The sequence below is a fragment of the Ruditapes philippinarum genome, unplaced genomic scaffold, assembly GCF_026571515.1.
Source record: "Ruditapes philippinarum isolate M1 unplaced genomic scaffold, ASM2657151v2 ctg1870_1_1_1_1, whole genome shotgun sequence".
NCBI classification, from domain to species: Eukaryota; Metazoa; Mollusca; class Bivalvia; order Venerida; family Veneridae; genus Ruditapes; species Ruditapes philippinarum.
Genome location: NW_026863063.1, coordinates 82572 through 109067, shown reverse-complemented (window position 1 = coordinate 109067; position 26496 = coordinate 82572). Strand labels below are relative to the sequence as shown.

The window sequence follows — 26496 nt, the reverse complement described above, 5'->3', positions numbered from 1 at the left end:
ATTTTGCTCCTTATATGACAAATAACTTCAAATTTATCGCTACTTTCTTCATATAACAAGCATCAAACATAATTTAAAACCATTATTTAAACATTATAGAACTCAAGATTGATCTTTCTTAAGAATTGAAAATTTATATCTGAAACAAAATGTTGCTGAAAATTCAACATTCAAGAGACTTTGACCTGTAATGACGCTTAGAAACAATAATGGTCTTCTTAATAATCTGTTTGTTTAAATAGTTGACAAGTTGATGAGCGGAGCCGGTGTTTATAATCAAGGTAATTGTAATATTAAATGTCTTTACTTAATATAGTTGATTATCCTATGCAGTCTGAAGGATTGTCGCATTGTTGACCAGAAACGAAGAGGTCAAACGATCGACCGACACTTTCAAGCAATATACCATTTTGTCTTCAAAATGGGCATGATAAAATCTTGTTAATATTGACTTATTATCAAATGACATCATAGTATCCTTACCCTGAATAAAAACGATCCTTTTCCTACCGTCATATCACATTGGGTGTCAGGACTGTAAAGTTGACCTGGAAGGTCATTTGCATAAGGGTCAAGGTCATCATTGCCTGTCGCTGTTCTTGCAGTCATACAGTTTTTAGACCTTTAGTAAACAACAAATAACTACATTTAATATAGCTTTGTGAATGAAATGTGTTAGATATTGATAAAATAAAAGACGTATTTTTATTTCCCGTAATTTTCACTGCAGAGAAAACATAGTTTTCGTATTTTAACTGGTGTCTTGCCTCACTTCTTTCTTCTTAATTCAGCCATCACACAAAATTTATAGGAAAGTATTTCAAATTGTAATAATGTATCCACAGGACACGGTGCCCCAAAATTCCACTGTTTTGTTAATCTACTGACTATAGGTCAGATATATATTGGGCTACACGCGACGTAAGTTAGAAACTGAACATATTGTACTAAGTCAAAAGCAAAAACTCTACAAACACTGAATAAATTCACAAGCAAATCCCAAGGTGCATAACTACACATGCTGACCGACATTCTTGGAAATTTTCAAGACTACTGATCAAATACCATTGAACAAGGGAAAATTGTGAGTGAAGGGAATTTTTTCACTCAAGATTCTTTGAGAATACGGCCTGAGGTGCATAACTTCACATGCTGATCAGGTTAATGACACTAGGTCAATTTTAGCTACGCGTGACACAAATTGAAAATTACAATTTTTACTAAGTTAAGGGTAATAACTCTACAAATACTAATTAACTATACAGGCAAATCCCCTAGGTGCACATCTACACATGCTGACCAAAAAGACCCTATGTCAAAAACTTTTGTGCTACGCACGACACAAATTGAAAATTGATTTTTTTACTAAGTTTATAGCAATCTCTCTGACAAAACATAATTAATCCACAAGCGAAACACCAGATGCACAACCTTGCATATTGAGCAACATTCCTGTAAAGTTTCATGTTCCTTGGTCAAATATTTTCTGAGCTACGTGCGACACAAGTAGAAAATTGCAATTTATTATACCTCAACATATACTAAATAAATACACACGCAAAACACTCAGGTGCACACAACTACACATGCTTACCAATATTCCTGTAAAGTTTCATGAGTCTTAGTCAAATGAGCCGGGTCACGACAAAACCAACATAATGGGTTTGCGACCAGCATGGATCAAGACCAGCCTGCACATTCGTGAAGTCTGGTCAAGATCCATGCTGTTTGCAATTAGTTTCTGTACTTGTTATAGGGTTTGTAAGCAAATGCGCAATCTAGTCTTGATCCATGCTGGTCGCAAACCCATTATGTTGGTTTTGTCGTGACGCGGCTCAAATACTTTTTGGGCTATGTGCGACACAACATAAAAACCGACGGACGTACGTCCGCATAACTTAAGTGACATTATGGGACAGTCATCCATGTTCATTCCATACAGACTTGTTATTGTGGGGAAAAGGGTTGCCTATGGGGTGCAAGTACGTTGTTTGTGAGGTTTTATTAAATAAACAAGATCCAATAAAAACAAGAGCACCGCTAAGCGGAGCATTATATGCCCGAAATTGTGTCTTTTTAGTAAGGATCAAGCATTTGTAAGACATGGAAATTAAATAAAGTATTCCACCCTTCAAATAGCAATCCTCCCATGGAGTTTGAATACTGTGGGCCAAATGAAACTTAAATTATGCTCAAGAAACTTTTTTTCAGTTTAAATGTAAGTGACCTTGACCTTTCGCCTTGTGACCCCAAAATCAATAGGGGTCTTCTACCTAATATGGACAATCATCATATGACGTTTGATCATTGTGGGCCAAATTGAACTTAAGTTATTTTCAGTTTTGAAGTAATAGTACTAGTGACCTTGATCTTTAACCTTGTGACCCAAAAATCAACAGGAGCTTTTACCAAATATGGACAATAATCCTATGAAGTTTGAGCGCTGTGTGCCAAATTAACTTTAAGATATATTCCGGAAACTGTTTTCAGTTTTTTGGTAATAAGAACCTTGACCTTTGACTTTGTGACCCCAAAATCAATAGACGTTGTTTACCTAATATGAACAATTAACCGTTTTGCTCCGGAAACTGTTTTCAGTTTTAAGGTAAAAGTGATCTTTACCTTTGATCTGGTGGCCCCAAAATCAATAGGGGTCTTCTACCCAATGTGGACAATCATGCCATGAAGGTTGAATATTGTTGGCTAAATGGAACCTTTGTTAATCTCCGTAAACCAAATTGCTAATGGACGGATGGACGGACGGACGCTAGGGTGTATAACATAATATGCCCGAAATTCTTTCAGGCATATAAAAAAAAACATCAACTAAAAATGCCCTTTATGGTGGGGGGCACAAAAAAAGATAAAAAATCATTAATATCGTGCTTTTCGATAGTTTATAGAATAAATAAGTGCAATAAAAATATTATTACACTGTTTGAAACATTGAAATTATCATTTTTGAGTTAAAGCCCGTTACCTTGTTTCAGTGAAATACCAGCGTGCAAAGTACTGGAAACCAGCTTACTGACGTTACGTCGTAAATGAAGTCACGTTGTATTATTATTACTTTTAGCATGACGTTAAAACGTCTTTTTAATCGTTATTTTACACATAATAAAAAGAAAATTTGTTCAATTTCGCCTAAGATCGAAATATATGTCACCTCGTGAACACCAAAATTTCATATTTCACTCGTGGCTGCGCAACTCGTGAAATATATTTTGGTGCTCACTCGTTGAAATATATTCCGATCTTACACTAACTAAACAAATATCCTCTACATAATAAACAAAAAATCCAAGTCTCTTTTTATAAACATAGATTTGTTTTCATTTTGTGTTATGAAAATCATCATACTTCAACTCGTGGCTGTAGCCACTCATGATATTTTTTTGTCATACTACTCGTCATATTTTTTGCTTTTATAATGAAATTAAATAAAAAGGTTATTGTTTAGTTTTTCGTGATATATGGTATATATATTTTCACTCAACATGATAAAATGCCGTCCCGGCTCGTGAAAATATATGGCATATTATCATGTTTCGTGAAAATATATTCCATAATTATTTTACTCAAACGAAAAAATATCCTCTTTTTATATGTAAAACAAATAAATATTCTTTTTATTTATGCTTTTTAAGTGCTTTTAGATATTTTTTACTGATTTGGCCGCGTAACGTCGTGTATTCTGCTTTATGACGTCATCACATCATGACGTCACATCATCACTTTTAAATATAGTTCTGTTAAACTTTCTCTGATTTTGTTACATTTTTAACATGATGTATGATGACATCCTTTTTCTTTATGACGGCATTTATTTTTACATGTTAATCCAATTAATTATAATATTCTTTTCATCCGCATTCACATATATATAGTCCGGCTACAGTGAAAATTGCATCTTATAATTTCACTGGTGCTTTATCAGAATATAATCATCTGATATATTACAGTAAAACACTTGAAAGCATGAAATAAAGATGATTAATTATATTCACCACTAATAAAACTACTAAACTTTAAACTTACGCTTGATTCAAATTGGTGATATAAGAGTCAAAATCTCTCTGTGAACAAGACGAAAACTGCCAGAGTTTATAGTTCGTGGATGAATCCTTGGTTATGGTAATAGAGCGTGACATGACATATCCTTTTGAACAGCTATTTGTATCACTATCATGGTTTGTTCCGAAACTGAAACCGAAACGAAACGATTAATGAGAAAAATATTAAACAATGAAATAAAGTATGTAGCTGACCACTCAATGTAATATGCAAAGTTCAACAATGTTATGTTGCATGGATGATGATGAGGATGAAGATTCAACCAAAGGGAATCAACCATTAACTTTACAACTAAACATGTGAAGAGTTATCTGATCTTGATATCATAACAAAGGGGAAGCGGCACCCGATAAGCATCCCAATGAACACTTGGCTAATATTGACCTCTCAGTTTCATATTTAACTTTTTTTGAAAATTTCAAGTAACAAACAAAACGACCAGATATAGAGAATATACTATAGGTTGGTGCCGTGGAGGGAGAAAGTTTATCTGGCGAGGCTAAGGAATTTATTGGGTGAGCCGAAGGCGAACCCAAAAAATTCCGGAGCAGAGCCAGATAAACTTTCTCCATCTCCGGCACCAATCTATTATTCTATTTATTCTCTTACCGTTTTTTTAAAGAATTTTATTAGGCAAACTACCTTAAATCACGCTATCGGAAATGTTTCTATATAAACAAAGAAAGCTCTAATTATTCTACAACAATGCACTCGCCGTTCTTATTATCTCCCTGTGTATTTTCACATTGAGGGCGCCATTTTGTCGAATTTTGTTGTGAAAACTATCTAGAATGAAAGAAAATGGTCTAACTAAGAAAATGAATTCGAACACCAATATCTTTTATTCAGTCGTTAACGAGTTAAGTTTTACATTTATTTCACTTTTAATAATTTTTATTTCGCTTGAAAAATTATATAGGGAAATAAAATAAACAAACAAAGTTTTATCAACGTTTCCAAAACTCGTTATTCTACACACAGAAGATTTAAGGACAGTTTTTATATTTTTTTCTTGAAAAGTAGTCCGGCAAACATGCATACCACGTGATCAAGTGTCGTAGATCATTAAAAATATACGGCACCTTGTTATCGGGCTGAAATTGATACAAGTGCCAGGATAATATATAAATCTTACACCGGCTACCAGTACAGACAGGAATATCTAAGCTCGAGGGTGACTGTTTACGGCGGTAACGAGGCTTGGCAGTGTTTCTGTTAAAAAGGGACCCGGGAGCTAGATATTCCCGTCTGTACTGACAGCCGGTGTTTGATTCTTTTTCTTGCATATTGCATATCAAATACTTTCAGAACAGAAATTACGAAAACTGATATTCTCATTACGTCCTTTTGTTCTTATAGTAGCGTGTGAACTTATAACTTCGCAAATCATGCAAAAAGACACGCAGATATGCCGTCATTTAAAGCTTGAGACTTATCTTACATGGGGTGAAAGACAGGATTTTCTAGCACCGATTTAAACAGTAGATAATCCAGTCTGACATGCAAGAAAAAGCTGAGTTACATTTAGTGCGGTTCTTAAAGACACTGTATCACTTGACTCCGACGAAATCCTTTAACTTATCACTTTCTACAAACTACTAACAGAAAAAAAAACAACAAATAACAGTGTAATTAACTTACTTATGTCCAAGCTCATGTGCGACAATTTGTGCCACCGACGGTCTGAAACTTGTAACTTCATTGATAGAATATCCCTTACTTCCACAAACAGCGGGCCAGACCAGTTCACCGTTTAAATAAAACGGCAAATACGCAAGACCTTAAAATACGAATCATAACTTTTTTATACGAAAATTTATTAAAAAAAGAATGAGCAGATATATTTATTTATGAAATAGAAAAATTAAAAACCTTAAAGAGCACTCAACATGCTAAATTTCAAAAAAAAGTTGCAGGCTCGGTTTCACAATTGGTAAGCCTGTTCACGAACGGAAATAGTAAAACCATGCTACCACCCAGACTCCAAGCACCGGTGTAACCATTTCCGAACATTGAAAACTGAAACAATCTGTTTCTTAATTTGCTTATGTTAATGTAAACAAGACTTGAGTATTTAAAAATATAGTTATATAACAGTTATCTCACAGTTGTGTTGAGAAACACAAAAATGATTAGATTTGATAGAAACAAATCAATATATTATTATGTATTAGTGTGTATACCTTGAAGACTACTCATAAATTGATCACCAACTGTTTGTCCAAAATCGCGCCTTAATATAAATATAAAGAAAACAAAATATCAAGATAAAATAGTAGACTCTGAACTAGAATTTCTTCACTTCTTATCGAATAAGGGTGAACCAGCTATATTTAATTCAAATCTGAAATTGTGACCACGTGATGATTTTTCCTCCTGAAAACCAAATTTTTCATTTTCAATGGTTTACAGTATAACACATAGACCTTCATTTGCATTTGATATATTTGTTTAACAGTAATGAATTATTTGATAAAATAATACTTTTGTAAGTAATGTCGCTTAATTGACATATTTTAGGATTAATCTTTGCGTTATTGATGAAATATATAGAAACAGAATCCATAAAGAACGTCTTAAACGACAAAACTGAAAATATTGCAAGCGTGGTTTTATTGAGCTTGTTCATGGGGCGGTACTGTAAACTTCAAGCTACCGAGTACATAACTTGCACTAATATTAAGTATAATTAAGAAATAATATATCCCAAACTGATTTTATCGCTCAATAACACCACTGTTTGGAGTTCGGATGCGAGGAATTATATCACGAGGGCGTAGCCGAACGAAAAGATTTGTTCAAAATGTTTGAAAAAAATATTCAAAAATACTACAAGATACTGCAAATGTAAGTCACACGTGAAATTACGCGAAACGTAAATTAACGTTAGTTGCGTTTCACTAAACAGAACGTGCAACTTGCAACGTGCCAGCAGTAAATGAGCGTTACTTTACGTTTAAACCTACACAAATGCGTAACTAAGAAAGTTAAGTGAAACGAAAGTAAAACGTAAGTTCTGCTTACACAAACAGTTACGTTCAAATTTGATTTCTGATAACGTAAGTGCGTTAGTGAAACGCAACCCAGTTTCAATTTAACTATAAATATCACACACGGCAGCATATTTGCTACGCCCCCGTGATATAATTCATCGCATCTGAACTCCAAACAGTGATTTTATTGAGCGATAAAATCACTGTTTGGGATATATTATTTCTTAAATATCAGAGGAAAAAAGAAGAAACCTTTTCTTACTTTGTCAGCAATGTAGCTTGGTCATAATTAAAATGACGCATTGAAGTCTGTCCCCAATAATAGAAATCATATAGTATTTTGTAACCTTCTGCTTGTCCGGCATCGTTGACATTTTTTTCTACAAACTGCGAATCGCTTGGATCCTGTGGATATATGATACATTTAACGCAGGATGCGTCCGAATATCCATTACAATATGAGACATGATTTTCAACAAATAGTGTTTCGCTTGATAAACGCAGATACAAGATACATTAGACACATGATGTGTGGTAATAGTCATTACAATAAAAGACATGATTTTCTACAAATATATACGGTTTCGCTTTATACCCCCAGATACATGATACATATAACACATGCTGTGTGGTAATATTCATAACAATATAAGACATGATTTTCTACAAATGGTGCATCGCGTGATACCTGCGGCTAATGATGCATGTGACACATGATTCCCGGGAATATGTATTACAATATGATACATAATTTGCTATGAAAGGCACATCGCTTGATACCTGCGGATATATGATACATATGACACATGATTCGTAGGAATATGCATACTATTACATTATGAGAAATGACTTTCTACAGAAGGAGCATCGTTTGATACTTGCAGATATATTATATCTCAGACACAGGTTGTGTGGGAATATGCATTACAATTCCAGATAGGAAGTAGGCAGTATCAGAAGCATCAATAGGAAACGTGAAGTTAGCAGTAGCAGTAGCACAGCAGAAGCAAAATTAGAAAACGTGAAAATGACAGTAGCGGTAGCACAGCTGTAGCAAAATCATAAAACATGAAGTTGACAGAAGCAGTTGACTGCTGTTCCAGCAGAAGTAGTAGCAAAATTATAAAACGTGAAGTTGGCAGTAGCAACGGCACATCAGTAGCAAAATTATTAAACGTGAAGTTGGCAGTAGCAGTAGCACAGCCGTAGCAAAGTTATAAAACGTGAAGTTTGCAGAAGCAGAAGCACAGCAGTAGCAAAATCATAAAACGTGAAGTTGGCAGTAACAGTGATACAGCAGTAGCAGTAGCAAAGTTATAAAACGTGAAGTTGGCATGTGAAGTAGCACAGCAGAAGCAGACTGATTCTGGAACACCTGCAGAGTTCCAGGGTTCATTGTTGCCAATGTTTTATTGACATGTTCGACTTTAAGGCACATCTGAGGCACTTGAAGACTTTCAGGTATTTTGGTGCCAATAGAAATAATGAATTTCTTACTTCTAGGGACCTCAAAGTGTCTTTTTGCTTGACCTGAGACTTAATGCTTTATACTCACAGACTTTAAGGAATTTTGGTACCAATGCAAATAATGACTTTTCAGACTTCTATGGACCTGCCAGATTCTGTGACACTCGCAGTCTTTCAGTAATTTTGTATAGCCAATGGCGTTTATGACAATTTTTACTTCTAGGCACACGCCATAGTTCATTTCTTTTGTATGCGACTGATTCTCGGACACTCGGACACACTTCACGTTTTATAATTTTGCTATTGCTACTGCAGTACCACTGCTACTGCCAACTTCACGTTTTATAATTTTGATACTGCTTCTGTTACGCTACTGCTACTTCTGTGCTTATGCTACTGCCAATTTCACGTTTTATAATCTGCCACTGCTTCTGCCAACTTCACGCTTTATAATTTGGCTACTCCTACCGCTGTGCTACTACTACTGCTGTGCTACTGCCAATTTCACATTTTATAATGTTGATACTGCTGTGCTACTGCTACTGCCTACTTCACGTTATAACTTTGCTAATGCAACTGTTGTACTACTGCTACTGCTGTGCTACTGCTACTGCTCTGCTACTGCCAATTTCACGTTTTATAAATTTGCTACTGCTACTGCTCACTGCTATTTTCTTACCGGTAACTTATTCATGAATTTAATCCAGGGTATCGTTACACTACAAATATCAGACAGAGCAGGGTTTTTTTTTACATGAATGTGTATATGTAATAACATTTGAAACATCCTTTTTTTAATATGTCACAAAAGGGATAATTTAGTTTATACAAATTTATTTTAGTTCGATTGTGTTGAAAGCTATAAGCTTATAGTGACACTCTCGAATCCGTTCCTTGAACCAACCTGTACTTAGCAATGAATGTAAAGTTTCTTGCTCAAGGAAACAACGGCTTGCCCCTGACAGGGTTTGGACCAAAGCGATCAGCAATTCTAAGACTAGTCCAGCGCGTTAACCACTCGGCCACGCTGACAAACAAAAGGGATGAATTGCAAATGCCTCTGAAAATATTATTAATTTGAAAATTTGTGTTGGCTTAGGATTTTATGGTTAATTTCATCTAAGTAGAGAACAATAAAGATTATTGGTCACTTAGGCAATTCAATATCATATCGTACAAGTCTTACTAGTTCCTTTTTTGTACGGGCTGCTTTAATTTGTAGAAAAAAAAAACACGAAGAATTAATCGGTTAGTTCCGTATGAACACTTACGTCAGCTATGTAAATTCCAGCAAAAAGACAGGATATTGTATACGAGTAGTCTGTCATACTTTGAAATATTAGATCCACCTGAAAAATGTAATATATTGCTAAGTCTAACACGACCCACTTTGTTCCCTATTGAATATAGAAGAACCAAAAGTGTGTGTTATTTAAAGGTACTTCACTGAGGTTTTTTTGACATGATGGGACTGAAAAATTTTTTTTTCCAGATAAATTTACCATTTGATGTATGTGTGGACCACAAATCTTTGTGCAAACTTTCAGATCATTCACGCACTTCGTTTTTACCAGAATAATTATTCAAATTGTAAAAAAATGACCCATAATGAAAAGCGTTTAAACGCTTTCACTCAAATTAGTCTAAAAAAAGCATAAAACTACGATTTTCGATTTATTTTAAAGTATATTTATTAACTATCTTTGCATATATTTCTGTTAAAAGTTCATTTATGTAAAAATTCTAATGTTATGTTTTTTTAGGCTTTTAAACCTCATTGGAGTCCCTTTAAGAATTAATATCTGTCTAAGCGGTGTTTATCATGCGTAGGAATTGACCATGAAAGCCGTAGGCCTGAGTGGTTAATTTTTTTCGCACCAAAACGATAAAACCGATGTTAAATAGCCGATAAACACCGCCCAGACAGATATTATTTCGATTCTAACAAGAGAAATTAAGGAAGATCACTAATGTTATTTTTTCAAGCGGAGATTACTTCCGGTGCTGATTTTCGTATAACGCTGTTCGATTTCGCATTCTTCTGTTGTTAAAATATAGAAAAAAATAACAATACATTAAAAAAATAAGCAAGTTTTCAATAATTAAAACTTACGTCTCAGACTGGATTGTATTGTGTTTGCATCAGTGTTTGATTAATCGTTCTTGTATGTTTGAAATGATGTCATTCTTTTGCGTTTATGAATGAGTTGTGTACTTAGGATGACGTCATTACGCTGCTTACGAGTGTCAAAATATTTATTAACTGATATGGATCAAATCTGTGGCTTTATACGTGAGATATTATTTTAGTATTGTATGAAAAAGAAAATATTATAAGAACTGAAAATATTAGTAACAATGTTTTTATTGTTGCTTTAAAAGGCTTTGTAAACTATATAATCGAGGGAGAAAACATAAGATCCTCATATACAAGTAGTCCATAACCAGTGTTTATTAGCAGTACACCGGTTGTTTTTTCTTTGTCAATAGTGACAAAATCATCAGGAATGTAAGAATATGCAATATTTAATCACTGTTGACGTTCTATATTTAGACATGCGACGTTATCATTATGCATGTGACTTAACCACTAAAAATGCGACGCACTGAAAATAAGTACAGAAACAAATCAAGCGCAATTTAGCTTAATATTAGGTACGGCAGTATTTATTTGTTGATGTCGTGTTAGAATCGAAATAATATATTCAAATAGGTGACTTTATTGTTTGATAACATCACTGTTTGTCGTTTGGATGCGTATGATTATAACACTCGAGCTTCGCCCTCGTAGAATAATTTGAATCCGAACTCAAAACAGTGATGTTATTGAACGATAAAATCACTGTTTTGAATGTATTATTTCTTTAATATAGCACATGTTAAAATTCCCTGTTAAGGTACTTGGTTAATATGCCATTTAAATGAGTGAAATTTGCTTAATTTAAGGTGGTTCCGTCTCCGAATATAAAACATGACAATATAGACACCAAATATACCGTTCAATGTCGCTATAATAAGAAATATATGAATAAATTTATGTCGTTTGTTATTAATGAAACAGAGATGGCTTGCTAAAGCTTTTAGGCGCTATGCTGCATACTAATTATAACGATTATTTTTTAAAGTATATTTGAAAGTAAAATATAATGAAGTGAACAAAGAAAGTTAACTATTCACTCATTGCAATCGGCACTAACAGTACACGTAATGAGTCATAAAAAATGCACAATTTGTCCTTAATGAGTAAGTCACGCAGAAGAAATAATAATGATCAGTTATAAACCGCACTTTACTTTAAAATTTTACTTTAATATTGATTATTTTACCGTTCTTAAAATCTAAGAACATTTTCCTTCATCAATTATATTTAATTTTCTTCACATTTTTTGGCTCATCTGCAGCTTTAAACATTAAGTGTGGGAGTTGAATAGACAGAAGCAACAAGATATCGCCTTAAAATGAATAATAGTCATGGAAAGAGATCTACCTATGAATGAATTTTCTTAATTAAAATATTTTGATAACAAATTATTACATGTTTTAGGTGGTTTATACAAATTTATAAGTGAAATATACAACTGATATTTCACTGTTTGAAACAGTAAAATAAGCAATTTGATACATTCTCTGATTTCGATTTATGTCTGTTGTTTCAGTGAAATACCAGCGTGCATAGTTCTGGAAATCAACTTAACGACGTCACGTAGTTATTATTTGGCACAACTTCATTTAGTATCAGGTTAAAATGTTAAAATGTCTTTAAACGTTTCTATGTTGCATATAATAAAAAGAAAATGTGAATAATTTAGTATAAGATCAAAATATATATCACTTCGTAAACACAAAAAGTGTCCACTGTGCCAGTCGTGAAATATTCCTTTTCGTACTTACTCGGTCAAATATATAGAGAATATTGAAGGTTTATAACTTCAAAATTTAATTTATTGCACGAGTAAAATAAATGAATAAAATTATATTTTTATGCGTGCCCCTGGCGAGCATAATATTATTTTATTCAACGTGTTCAATAAATTCAGCAATGAACTTGCACGCATCTAATATTCTATTTATCGCATACCCCCAAAAAGTCTTTACACTATGTTAGTATACCGCTAATGATGTCACATCAAAATATATGCATGGTCGTGCAATACCATTTTAACGGAGTCGCAAAATCGGCACGAGTGAATTGTCGAAGAATTGCCACAGACAATGCAATAATGATAAAAGTATTTTCCAAGAGATAGATAAGACATATAGAAATCAGATATTACCTCGTTTAATATAAAAGAGGTGAATTGTAACAGTTTATTAACTGTTGCAGTGTGTCTGTCATTTTCTCCTTCAGTCAAAGCATATGTCCTGAAAACAGAGAGAAAACAGTTCGATATCCCGTTTCTTTATTTGTTAACCAAGGTTTCAATATAAAAGGAAATTTTAATCTAATTCGGACGAGAAATGACAAATGATTGAAAATAATTAAAATCATTCTTATACAGGAAGTAGAACAAAACAACAAATTTATTCTTTACTGAATGAAAACATTAGATATAAATTAAATAGAACTATCCATTTTTGCTTGGAAGGTAAAATGCATGCAGCAAAGACTAGTCACAAAGTTCAAATAAGCAGTGAAACAACGCACTCAAATGAACTTTCGGGTCCGACCCAAAAGTGCGTTAGGTACACTGTAAATTTTGGAAACACTACACGTGTTTTACCAGTGTTTCACACAAAAACACTGACGTTTTCATATAAAACGCTTATGTTTTGTAAACGTTTCAGTGAGAACACATATGTTTTATTCATGTTTTCCGCTCGATGCCCAGAAACGGTGGTGTTTTCACAGGACAACCTAGCATATATAATTAAATAATTTAACATTATTGAATGAGTCGAAGTCACGCAAGTGTTGTGAATAGGCCACATGTAAAAAAAAATGAGACAAAAACATCATTTGTGTCGGAAAATTCGTATATACTTGTCATCCGGAAATCTGAAAACACGTGTTTTGGCCGAAAACGCTAAGAGCAGCTGAGGTTAAAAACATGACGTAATAATCTTTTTTATACATGTAATTAGAATTCTTTTTGTACAATCCCAATATTAAAATATCTAGATCCAGAAACAAATTATGATGCATTCAATTACATAAAATATTTAATAATAAATAAATTCGAATCATAGCAGCTAGAAGCTTGCATGTAAAGAGTACGCTTCGATTGATATCTCCGTAAAGCGCCTGGCGATGTAGTACATTGTAGATCAGACGACAAAAACCGCCAGAAATTGTTTGCCTCATTTTTGTTGTGTCTTCCATAACAGATACGTACACCAGTTGCTTAAATAGATTTGTTAATATTTTTAACGTTTTTTGCAGGTGAATGGTTAGGTTTTATGTACTATATAGTCCATTTTCGCTTCGATTGACGAATTGAAACAGGTGGGTTGGGAATTCTGTTTACGTTACGTGATTAGAGTGGTCAGCTATTTCTGTTTGCGCAAAAATTACTAAAACTGTTGGTGTTCTTTTTTACGGATTTGTATTCAAAGCACTTTGGGGTAGTTTTAAGTTGTATCGTTTGTTTCCTTGTTAAGGATTAAAATAATTTAAATTTGTCTTTCAATTGGTCCACCAGGGCAGGACTATTTCTGTCCACACACACTTTCAAACAACAAATTGAAGTAAAATCTTTTTTACATTTAGTGATGTAGGAAATGGCGAATGATGTCCAATGATCAGCTATGGGAGTGACCATGTTTCATATACCTGTCTGATAATGAAGGTATATAAATTAACAATTTTTATCTAGGGGCCCAGACTATTTTACATTAGTTATTTAGGCATTTCTTCTAAAAAGCTGGGGTCCTACCCAAAAGTTAGGACCATTGCGACTTGGTCGCTGTTATTTTATATCCCTGTCATGGAAGCACGATGGGCAGGTATTAATAATTGTCATTTAACAGTAACTGTATAAATCTTTTGATGGAAATTTCCTACAAACCCCCACCCCCTAAATTTCTTTATTTTTAATATTTTATAAACTTTAGAATGAAAAGACAAATAAACATATATAGTCAGTGATTTCCCTACTTATATAACAGACTCCGAATAAAGGCCTCTTCCAAATTGAAATTTTCTTTACAATCATGCAGTTTTCCCAAAAATCTAAACTTAAACCAGCTTTTTTACTTCCCAAATCAACAATTTTAGCGATGATTTTTCCCAAAATCAAGAGGCAAAGGCCTCTTCCAAATGAAGTGAGAACAAGAAACATGGCAATGCCATGAAACCAGGTTTTCAATTATCACCATTGTAGATAAATATGTTGTATTTGAAATACAAATACAAGCAACAAACAATGTAACTATGTGCAATGTAAAACATGAATAATGTAGGAGGAATTGCCACTGAAGAAGTGTTCACTATAATATTATGTATAAGGAAAAAAACAAAGGGCCATAATTAGGTCAAAAACTATCCAATCCCAAAACCCCGACAATATGTGCCAGGGTGCTTGATGACAAAGCTTCTGTGAAAGTTTGAACAAAAATCCGTTGAGAAATGTAGGACGAGTTCAGCACAGAAGAATTTGTTCACTATAATTATATTGATAATTCTGTATAATGAAAAACAAGTTACAAAGTAGACATGAAATAATATATCATATCTTTTTTAAATTACCTCCAAAATGATATGACCTTTGACTGCCAAATCAAGTTAAAATCATGTAAACAGGATTTTCAATGTTAATGTCACTGTGACCTTGACCTTGGTGCCAGCCATGCGGAACATGCGTTCTGCACGTCATCTTGATGTGGTAAACATTTGTCTGAAGTTTCATTCATCAAAATTCTTCAAAGGGTTGAAGAGTTACAGAGCAGACAGGATTTTCAATGTTAATGTCACTGTGACCTTGACCTTGGAGCCAGCCATGCGGAACATGCGTTCTGCACGTCATCTTGATGTGGTAAACATTTGTCTGAAGTTTCATCAAAATTCTTCAAAGGGTTGAAGAGTTACAGAGCGGACACAATTTCGTTTGACGCCCGAAGTTAAAATCATGTAAACAGGATTTTCAATGTTAATGTCACTGTGACCTTGACCTTGGAGCCAGCCATGCGGAACATGCGTTCTGCACGTCATCTTGATGTGGTAAACATTTGTCTGTTCTGCACGTCATCTTGATGTGGTAAACATTTGTCTGAAGTTTCATCAAAATTCTTCAAAGGGTTGAAGAGTTACAGAGCGGACAGGATTTTCAATGTTAATGTCACTGTGACCTTGACCTTGGAGCCAGCCATGCGGAACATGCGTTCTGCACGTCATCTTGATGTGGTAAACATTTGTCTGAAGTTTCATCAAAATTCTTCAAAGGGTTGAAGAGTTACAGAGCGGACACAATTTCGTTTGACGCCCGAGGTTAAAATCATGTAAACAGGATTTTCAATGTTAATGTCACTGTGACCTTGACCTTGGAGCCAGCCATGCGGAACATGCGTTCTGCACGTCATCTTGATGTGGTAAACATTTGTCTGAAGTTTCATCAAAATTCTTCAAAGGGTTGAAGAGTTACAGAGCGGACAGGATTTTCAATGTTAATGTCACTGTGACCTTGACCTTGGAGCCAGCCATGCGGAACATGCGTTCTGCACGTCATCTTGATGTGGTAAACATTTGTCTGAAGTTTCATCAAAATTCTTCAAAGGGTTGAAGAGTTACAGAGCGGACACAATTTCGTTTGACGCCCGCCCATCCGCCCATCCGCCCGCCATACCCCAATCTAATAACCAGGATTTTCAAAATTGAAAACCTGGTTAAAAATCACTGATAGTTCTATATTATTATCACACATTTATAATAAACGTTCCTTTTTCAGGGTGAAACTATTTCTCTTTATCTGAATTTGATTCTTAATCCATTAATTTCGATTTGATTATTGAGGCTAAGTTAACATGAATTTGATATAGGGAACACTTTGAAAATAATTTTTAACTACACTTAAACTTTATTTAGGACAGCAAACAAAAACATACTGAATAAAACTTTTAAACAACATAGCTAGAAAACAGAAACCATATCATGTTACATTCAACGTGTTTTGATGGGATAAGCGAAGACACGTTGTCAAGTAAAGAAACGCTTGATTATATTTAAATGTAAAACATTCAATTAATATCAAAAAGCCTAAGTGTTTTCCCCTACTTTGAGAATGGTGCTGGTACAGATAACGGTACCGGACAGATTGGGAAAAAATCCATCGGTTTGACTCAAATTGGGAATTTTATTTTAGATGCAAAATATTTATTGGGAATTTCTTTTATCCAGGGAGGTGATGAAAATTTTGCATTATTATACACTTTAAAACCATGAATTATTAACTTTAAAGATTTCATTTTTTCTGCTTGAGGTTGAAAAAAAAATTGATAATCATAACAATTGTACATAAATAATGTTTAAGTGTGAAACATTAAGTACGAAATGAACTGGGTACGAATATCACTCATGTGTTTTTACTTGGTTTTTATTGTATATCACTTATCAATACGGAAGGCTCCGAGGCATCCATTACTGTTTTTTAGAGGAAATTTTCAGTGTTAAATTTGGAATTTATCAGTCATGAATTTGAAAAGTTGCTGTCTATTTTCTATTGGGAACGGTGCCGTTTTCCGGTATCAGTTATATAAGGAAAACACTGGGTTGTTGTTAAAATTTTAGTCATTGACTAGATTTCTACCAGATTTTTGTTTTGTTTTTACTCCTCTTGTGGTTATAGAGTGTGATGAACATATCGACTCTTACTTTGTAAAACGTTCAGATACAAAGACAGTTGCTAAAAAATAGCAAAATCTCAAGTTTGTTTTGTCCCTGTCTTGCATATCTGTAATGGAAGAACAGTTATTATGGATAAATACAGGTACTTCAATAAAATGTAATTTTGGGTACTGTCAGATGTACACGTTACGCTACAAGTTTCTTCTCATAATTACATATTTAACAACTAGTATGGCTAATGAGTACACAATCTTGGAGGTACTACACTACATGGCAGAAGAGAATATCTGTCCTTGCAAGCAGTCTTGAAGACCTTCTGAAGAAAGGCAATAATTTTTACACACTACAGCACAATTACAACACAGTGTTAGGTTGTGCTCAAACGAGGAATGTACAGCCACAGTTGATTGTGAAAGTCTGGTGATCAAGATGCCAAGTAAAACCGATATGTGAATAGAAAAAAAAATAGACATTTCACAGTATCATAGCTTTATTTACATTTAAATTGATTTTTTAAAACAAGAAATGTGATTCCACCTTTCTGTGTTTAATTTTCACTACATATGCAAATTCAATAAATTATCATAATGTAAGTAATACCTAATTGCAATAACTATTGTCCGCCACTTTGATTTTCACAAACATTTAACATGGTGAACCCTAAATGTTAATCAAATTATTCACAAAATTTTAGCGTTGCAAAAATATCTGATTTCACAGTATAAAGAAAATTCAAACAAGTAGACTCAAAGCTCAAACTTTTCACAAAATATAATAATCATGTAAAACAAGCCATACTTGATGATATTATTTAGAATTTTCATTAAAAAAAAAAGGAACAGTTGACAAAATTTAATTTGAGTTCTATATATGCTGTTGAGATCCATTTGTGATGGCAGAAATCATCTGCATGAATATAACTACGGATCTCATTTATCTAATATTTGATAGCTACAATACATAATTGTTATGTTAGAATGGCTGTCTAATGTTTTACAGAAAAGATCTGTAGTTTGATAAATAATTCAAACAGTTTGATACTTCGATGTAGTTGTTATTGATGACTATTTCTCAGAAACACTAACTAAAGTTCTATTCAATAATTTAGCTGGTGACAAGCAACAGTTGCAAGGAGGAAGTTTGATTGTTGTGCTGGAAAAAAAAATGTGACAGAAATGGAAGAAAACGCCATCCTTGACATATTCAAAACTAAGTATTGATGCTTCTAGAAGACCAACAATTATGAGAACCAGATATTCCAAAAGACACTGTTGTAATGTTTGGGCAGACACCCAAGATGCCAACATGTCAAAGACAGACACAGAGTCCACAACTGTTACCACAACGACAGAAATTGTAACACCATCTTGTAAGTTGCGTGGAAAAATTGTAGATTTGAATTTTCTGTCTTATCAGTTGAATATTAAAATCTGATATATAGTATAATATTTCTTGTCAAAAATGCCTGCAATATAACTGATAAACTATTGAAACAGGTGTTAAACTCCAACAATATTTCTGAGAACGGAACAATTAAGCTGATAACAGAACTTAAATTTGAACACTGGAAAATGCAATATTGTATATAAAGAATCTTAAATGAGTTGTCATATAATACATGTGACACATTGAGTAATTTTTATATGAGCAGGGGCATGACCATTAATTTACATGTATGCTCAGCAAAAACCTGGATCATCCCATCCACCCCTTTATCCAATCAGATGTTAACTGTGCGTTCAATGGTTACCCAAAGGTCCTATACTTCATTGAGTGGATAGCCAGGACCCAACCATGCAGGCAGCTAGTCAGGTCTGAGTCCTTGGTGGATGTACATCCTTACTGCAGGTGTATCATGCCATGGCTTAAATAATTTCAAAGATTTATATGTTGTACTAAAATTACAAAATCATTTTATGCATATTTACATGTCACATTATAAGTCTTTATAATGAGGTTCTTTCTAGCAAGTCCTTTGGATATAATAAAGTTCAAAGATTAATTCCTAAATTGTGTAGACTATGAGTATGTATAAAATAACCATGAATGGTTATTATTGTAATATTTACAGTATTGTTTGGATGTATAATCATAAATGCGACGTTTAAACTAACATGAGGTTCGTATTGGCCCTAACAACCATGTTACATATTTGTTGCTGAACAGAACTTTTTCCTGAATGTGGAGGAAAATACACTAAAAAAATTAACTAAGAAAAAAAAATGAAATTAATTATAAATTACATCATATATGAGCATACACAAATGGCTGTTAATTGTTTCATAAGTTGCATATTTAACATTAATGGTTATAAAAATATTTGGAAAAGGAAATTTAAAGGCAGGTGATCTTTGCTGTTTTGCTACATTTCCTTTTTTAATTATCATATGATTATCAAATAAGTTAATGATAATAATTGTTTTCTTTTTTGTTTTGTTTTTTTCAGATGTTGCTGGAAATTAAATTAATTTTTGCAGTAGGCCACATCCAACCATTTGTTGACAATCTAGAGATATTGTTTGAAGCAGAAGCTACACTTAGACCTGGAGGAAAAGAGGTATGAGTTAAGATTTAACAGTGATTTATTTCCTGCATATTACAGCCGAATACAGGCTGTTTCCCCAAGCCCTAAATAGGTATATTTTCCCCTAAAAATACTACTTTTTTTCCCCTTAAATGCCCTTTGCACATTTTTCACTAGGGCCTTGACTTAACAGCAGCTGACTTATATCAGCTCAAGACAAAACACTGTTCCTACAGATAGCCCCCGCATGTATCATGGATGTTTAATTGAATTGAAATTGAATATTCTAAAATATGTGTGGGTAAACTATTCTCAGTTGTTAGAATTTGATTTTCCCCTTTTCTGATTTATCACGCTATATTTTCTCCTTCAGAAAGACACAGGTTGTTTTGAAAATTGAAAAAAAATCACTGGGTTACTGTAAGGGCAGGCAACTTGTGGAAAAAGGAAAAAAAAATATCATTGCAATCTTACTATGCTCACAGCACAGCCTTGTTATAATGCGGCTTAAGATATCATAATTTTTAAAAGATGGTAACAATTGTATTCACAAAAGGTATAGAATAGAAAAAAAATCCATATTTTTTTAAATATATAATAAATACTTTCTTGTTTGGATATAATGTGGTTAACTAACATGGTCTACGTATATAAAGGATTCAAACTACCATGTTATAACAAGGTTGTGTTGAACCAAGGAGACCCAGTCAGAAGATGATAATGCATCCGACCTGTACATTAATCAAATAGTTCTGACAATGATTATGCCCCCCTTCGAAGAAGAGGGGGTATATTGTTTTGCTAATGTCGGTCTGTCTGTCTGTCTGTCTGTCTGTCGGTCCGTCGGTCTGTCCGTCGGTATACCACATGGTTTCCGCTGATTATCTTGAAATTTATTCATTACAAAGTCTTCATATTTCATATAGTGTTTGGTCATGACTATTAGATAAGCTCTATTGAGTTTTGGGTCACTAGGTCAAAGGTCAAGGTCACCGGGGCCTTAAATGTCAGAATGATTTCCGCTGATTATCTTGAAAAGTGTTCATCACAAAGTCTTCATATTTAATTTAGTGATTGGTCATAATTAGTAGATGACCCCTATCGATTTCGGAGTCACTACATCAAAGGTCAAGGTCACAGGGACCTTAAATGTCAAAATGGTTTCCGCTGATTATCTTAAAAAGTATGTATCACAAAGTCTTCATATTTCACACAGTGATTGATCATGACTAGTAGATGACCCCTATTGATTTTGGGGTCACTAGGTCAAAGGTCAAGGTCACAGGGACCTTAAATGTCAAAATGGTTTCCGCTGATTATCTTGAAAAGTATGTATCACAAAGTCTTCATATTTCACACAGTGATTGGTCATCACTAGTAGATGACCCCTATTGATTTTGGGGTCACTAGGTCAAAGGTCAAGGTCAGAGGGACCTTAAATGTCAAAATGGTTTCCGCTGATTATCTTGAAAAGTATGTATCACAAAAGTATTCATATTTCACTCAGTGATTGGTCATCACTAGTAGATGACCCCTATTGATTTTGGGGTCACTAGGTCAAAGGTCAAGGTCACAGGGGCCTTAAATGTCAAAATGGTTTCCGCTGATTATCTTGAAAAGTATGTATCACAAAAGTCTTCATATTTCACACAGTGATTGGTCATAACTAGTAGATGATCCCTATTGATTTTGGGGTCACTAGGTCAAAGGTCAAGGTCACAGGGGCCTAAAATGTCAAAATGGTTTCCGCTGATTATCTTGAAAAGTATGTATCACAAAAGTCTTCATATTTCACACAGTGATTGGTCATAACTAGAAGATGATCCCTATTGATTTTGGGGTCACTAGGTCAAAGGTCAAGGTCACAGGGGCTTTAAATGTCAAAATGGTTTCCGCTGATTATCTTGAAAAGTATTCATCACAAAGTCTTTATATTTCACATAATTATTAGTCATAACTAGTAGATGACCCCTATTGATTTTGGGGTCACTAGGTCAAAGGTCAAGGTCAAAGGGACCTTAAATGTCAAAATGGTTTCCGCTGATTATCTTGAAAAGTATGTATCACAAAGTCTTCATATTTCACACAGTGATTGGTCATCACTAGTAAATGACCCCTATTGATTTTGGGGTCACTAGGTCAAAGGTCAAGGTCAGAGGGACCTTAAATGTCAAAATGGTTTCCGCTGATTATCTTGAAAAGCATGTATCACAAAAGTCTTCATATTTCACTCAGTGATTGGTCAGCACTAGTAGATGACCCCTATTGATTTTGGGGTCACTAGGTCAAAGGTCAAGGTCACAGGGGCCTTAAATGTCAAAATGGTTTCTGCTGATTATCTTGAAAAGAATGTATCACAAAAGTCTTCATATTTCACTCAGTGATTGGTCATCACTAGTAGATGACCCCTATTGATTTTGGGGTGACTAGGTCAAAGGTCAAGGTCACAGGGGCCTTAAATGTCAAAATGGTTTCCGCTGATTATCTTGAAAAGTATGTATCACAAAAGTCTTCATATTTCACACAGTGATTGGTCATAACTAGTAGATGACCCCTATTGATTTTGGGGTCACTAGGTCAAAGGTCAAGGTCACAGTGGCTTTAAATGTCAAAATGGTTTCCGCTGATTATCTTGAAAAGTATTCATCACAAAGTCTTCATATTTCACACAGTGATTGGTCATAACTAGTAGATGACCCCTATTGATTTTGGGGTCACTAGGTCAAAGGTCAAGGTCAAAGGGACCTTAAAATGTGAAAATAATTTCTGCTGATTATCTTAAAAACAATTCATCACAAAGTCTTCATATTTCACATAGTGATTAGTCATAACTAGTAGATGACTCCTATTGATTTTGGGGTCACTAGGTCAAATGTCAAGGTCACAGGGGCCTTAAATGTCAAAATGGTTTCCGCTGATTATCTTGAAAAGTATATATCACAAAGTTTTCATATTTCACATAGTGATTGGTCATCACTAGTAGATGACCCCTATTGATTTTGGGGTCACTAGATCAAAGGTCAAGGTCACAGAGGCCTTAAATATCAAAAGGGTCAGCTGATTATCTTGAAAAGTATTCATCACAAAGTCTTCATATTTCACCTAGTTATTGGCCATAAGTATTAGATGACCTCTATTGATTTAGGGGTCATTAGGTCAAAGGTCAATGTCACATGGGCATTAAATGTCAAAATGGTTTCCGTTGGTTTTTCCATAATTGAACACTTCCATGTACCCATTTTTGGCAAGTTTCTTTAATAAAATTACCAATTATGTGAGTCAATGGCTAGAAAGGGGGGTATATGTGTCGTTCGACATTCTTGTTATTTGTTGTTGTTGTTTTTTTTAAAATATAAAATATCTGATTTATAATACAAAATATGTAATTTTTAATTTTAATGTGCTTTGAAATACATTGTCTAACTGGACTTAAAAAAATTGCGACTTTATCCAGAGATCTATTGCAGGAAATCCAACATGGCATAATCTTGTTTTGTGGCTGATGTTTGTTTTTACAGTGCTTTTGTCACTTTTAATGCAAATATGGTTAAAATTGTTAAAAATTGTGTTCATTTTGTCATATTGAAAGCTGTGTTTAGGATCTGATTGTGTGCGTTTCTGTTTACTTAGAATTACTGATTTCTGTTGCAGTGCAAAGATGATTTGGACGTTATAAGAGCCATAGAAAGTAATACAGGGTTCAAACATGGAAAGGGGTGCAAGACTAGATAAATTGTAGTTCTACATAAGGTATAGTAAATTTACCGGATTTTTTTTTGTCAGTTTTGTATAATACCACTGAATTTAATTTTAACTTGAATACTTGCAGCCGCTAATCATGACAAGACACATTTGTAACTGACAAGGGACAACATTCTGAAATTTATTAAATGAATTAATGACAAAACTATCAAATGTATCAGCACAATACTTTGATAAATTCATTTTATATTTGCTTTACATAACAAGACATACTGTTCAGACAAGGGGAGTTATTCTAAAAACTATATTTTGGAGTTATGCCCCTTTTCAACTTACAATTTTGTCAAAATAGCATAATAAATGGATTGACTTGTAAACTTATTTAAGTAAATGATAAGTATCTCAGTCTATAGATATGCCTCTTTGTCAAACATGGTATCTCATTTTTTGCCTGTCTTGTCACTATATAAAATAGACGAATGTTGGCCCTGCTCAGCATGGCATGGCAGAAGATCGAATTTCTGACCTACTGCTCCAGAAGCAGACATTAACTAACACTTTATTATGTGCTGGTTGGAAATGCTTAAGGTAGAAGATTTCCCTGATCCTGTTATGAAGGATGGTACTCATTCATTGTTTTATTCCATGTTCATTTTGCAGGATATTGAAGAAGCTAATCTGTCAAAGGTCCTGTCATCACAGCCTAATACTCCTCCAAGTGAAGCCTTGTTTTTATTTTTAACAACATAGAACTGGACAAACAGTATATTGTTGGAGACCAGTGCAAGATACCACTTGAGACAGATAGCTTCATGGAAGGGCTATTCTGATTAATAAGCTGGTATTTTATAATGGATCTAGAAAATCCCAATGCTTTTCACAACTCCTTGGATTCATGCAACAAACAGTATTTAAACAAGCCTTTCTTAGTCACAAGTCGGCTGTGTATTTACACTTTGTGGAACAAATAGAACCAACATTTTAAATTAAATTCAACCTTTTGTGTCATGGACACATTATTGACTGCTTAACAGCTTACTTTTACCATGAAAAAACCTGCTTTTTTGCACTTGCAAAAACAAAGGTGGAGAATAGCTGTGTGGTAACCATTAGCTGATCAGTGCCTTTATTTTTGCTGCATAGATAGTGCAATCCCTCACCTTCCTTAATCAGACATTTAAGTCCTCTTGTCTGAACTTGTAGATGTAAATTTTGGCTGTATTTGAAATAGCAAATTTCAAGTGTCGATATTTTTCAAAACAGCTAAGACTATGCTTCTATTTAGGTATTTTAGGAACTTTTAAATCCAGTGATTTTTCAAATTATTATTCACTAGCAGAAAAGATTGACTTTATAATGCAGTGTTTAAACACTAATTTTATTATTTATGACATCAGTATGTTATTGCAGACTGTGACATTTTTATGTCAATGAAGCATTAAAATGTCATATATTATAAATTGTTTATTACAGTTAAGAAGTATTAGTGATATTTTTTTTGTTTGAAATGTTAATTGCTTTTTATTTTGTAATGCTATGTAGAATTTTAAATATATTGCATTGATTTTTAAAAATAATTTGTATTTTGTTGATTTTTACTGTCTTACTTTAACACATGCTCACTTCATTATCATATCAGATTTATTCAATTTCCATTTACTGGTTTCAAGTGGTAAGCAGAATTATTTTTTCGGAGTCAAAGAAATGATTTATCAAAATATTGTATAAAGTTGCATTGTAACTTTTAAGAATGCTAAAGTGTACCATTTTGTTTGTCTAATCCTTAAGCGCACCACAACAAAAGTTATTTATGAACCATCAGGATATATACTGCTACTGATAAACGACTACACGAATCTGGACGGAAAACATGGGCTGGCAACATTAAAGATATGCTTTTTCAATTTGGTTTTGGATACGTATGGATCTCTCATGATGTCTGTGATGACTTAAATTTCATTAATATGTTTAAGCAATGCTTATTTGATTGTTATTCACAAAACTGGCATAATGCTGTTGATTCTTCTCCTAAAGCATTACATTACAAGTACTTTAAGACTTTACTTAATGTTGAACGATATTTAAGTTTAGATTTAGCATATAAGTATAGAAGAGCTTTTTCTAATTTTCGCTGTTCATGTCATAATCTTATGATAGAGAAAGGTAGACATATTTGAATAGATAGAGATTTAAGATATTGCTTTCATTGCCTATAGACAAATATTTATGTTATTGAGGATGAATATCATTTTTTCTTTGAATGTTCACTATATAACAATATCAGAGCTGTCTATTTTAAAGATACATGGTTACATCATCATTCCCACCATTTATTTTATTCTCTCATGTCATCAACAATAATAAATGAAGTAATATCTATTGCTAAATATATATATTATGCAATGAATGTAAGAAAGGAAGAGATAAATACTGAATAATTATTTACAAATTCAATTCATTACATCTAGTAACAAATGTATTTGCAATTTATCACTCTACTGTTTGATATATTGTTTTATCACACAACCGTGCCGATTTGGCGACTCCGTAAATATGGTATTGCACGGCCGTGCATATATTTTGACGTGACGTCATTAGCGTTATACAAACATAGTGTAAAGACGCGCTAAATGTTAGCGTTATACTATAGACGCGTCAATGAAAATGACTCTTATTTCACTTTAAACGGTCTTTATTTTGGGTATGTGATAAATAGAATATTAAATGAGTGTAAGTTCATTACTGAATTTATTGCACTCGTTGAATAAAATAATATTATGCTCGCCAGAGGCTCGCATAATATAATTTTATTCAACTCGTGCAATAAATTCAGTATTGAACTTACACTCATTCAATATCCTCTATGTACTTTGTATTTTCGGCCTGAGGCCTACATTACTAGAAATAAAATGAAACTGATAAAAAATAGAGCACTAGTGCACAGACTTTTGATCCCCCTC

General features: G+C 33.6%; 1 protein-coding gene and 1 long non-coding RNA gene across 2 annotated transcripts in view; one reads left to right on the top strand and one right to left on the bottom strand.

Annotated features, from left to right (window-relative positions):
• Positions 1-483: 483 nt before the first annotated feature.
• The window catches only part of LOC132721035 (A disintegrin and metalloproteinase with thrombospondin motifs 19-like), a gene marked incomplete at its 3' end in the record, with an annotated part of 85825 nt that continues 59812 nt past the window's right edge, over positions 484-26496 (bottom strand). The window contains 7 exon segments of the mRNA XM_060705284.1: positions 484-622; positions 4039-4203; positions 5716-5854; positions 6258-6307; positions 7330-7472; positions 9806-9883; positions 12809-12896. Coding sequence (XP_060561267.1) covers positions 484-622; positions 4039-4203; positions 5716-5854; positions 6258-6307; positions 7330-7472; positions 9806-9883; positions 12809-12896 — 802 coding nt within the window.
• LOC132721036 (uncharacterized) lies at positions 16361-24688 on the top strand. The gene is made up of 4 exons (XR_009624417.1): positions 16361-18679; positions 19757-19867; positions 23486-23584; positions 24197-24688. It is a non-coding gene; the product is annotated as an uncharacterized LOC132721036 (long non-coding RNA).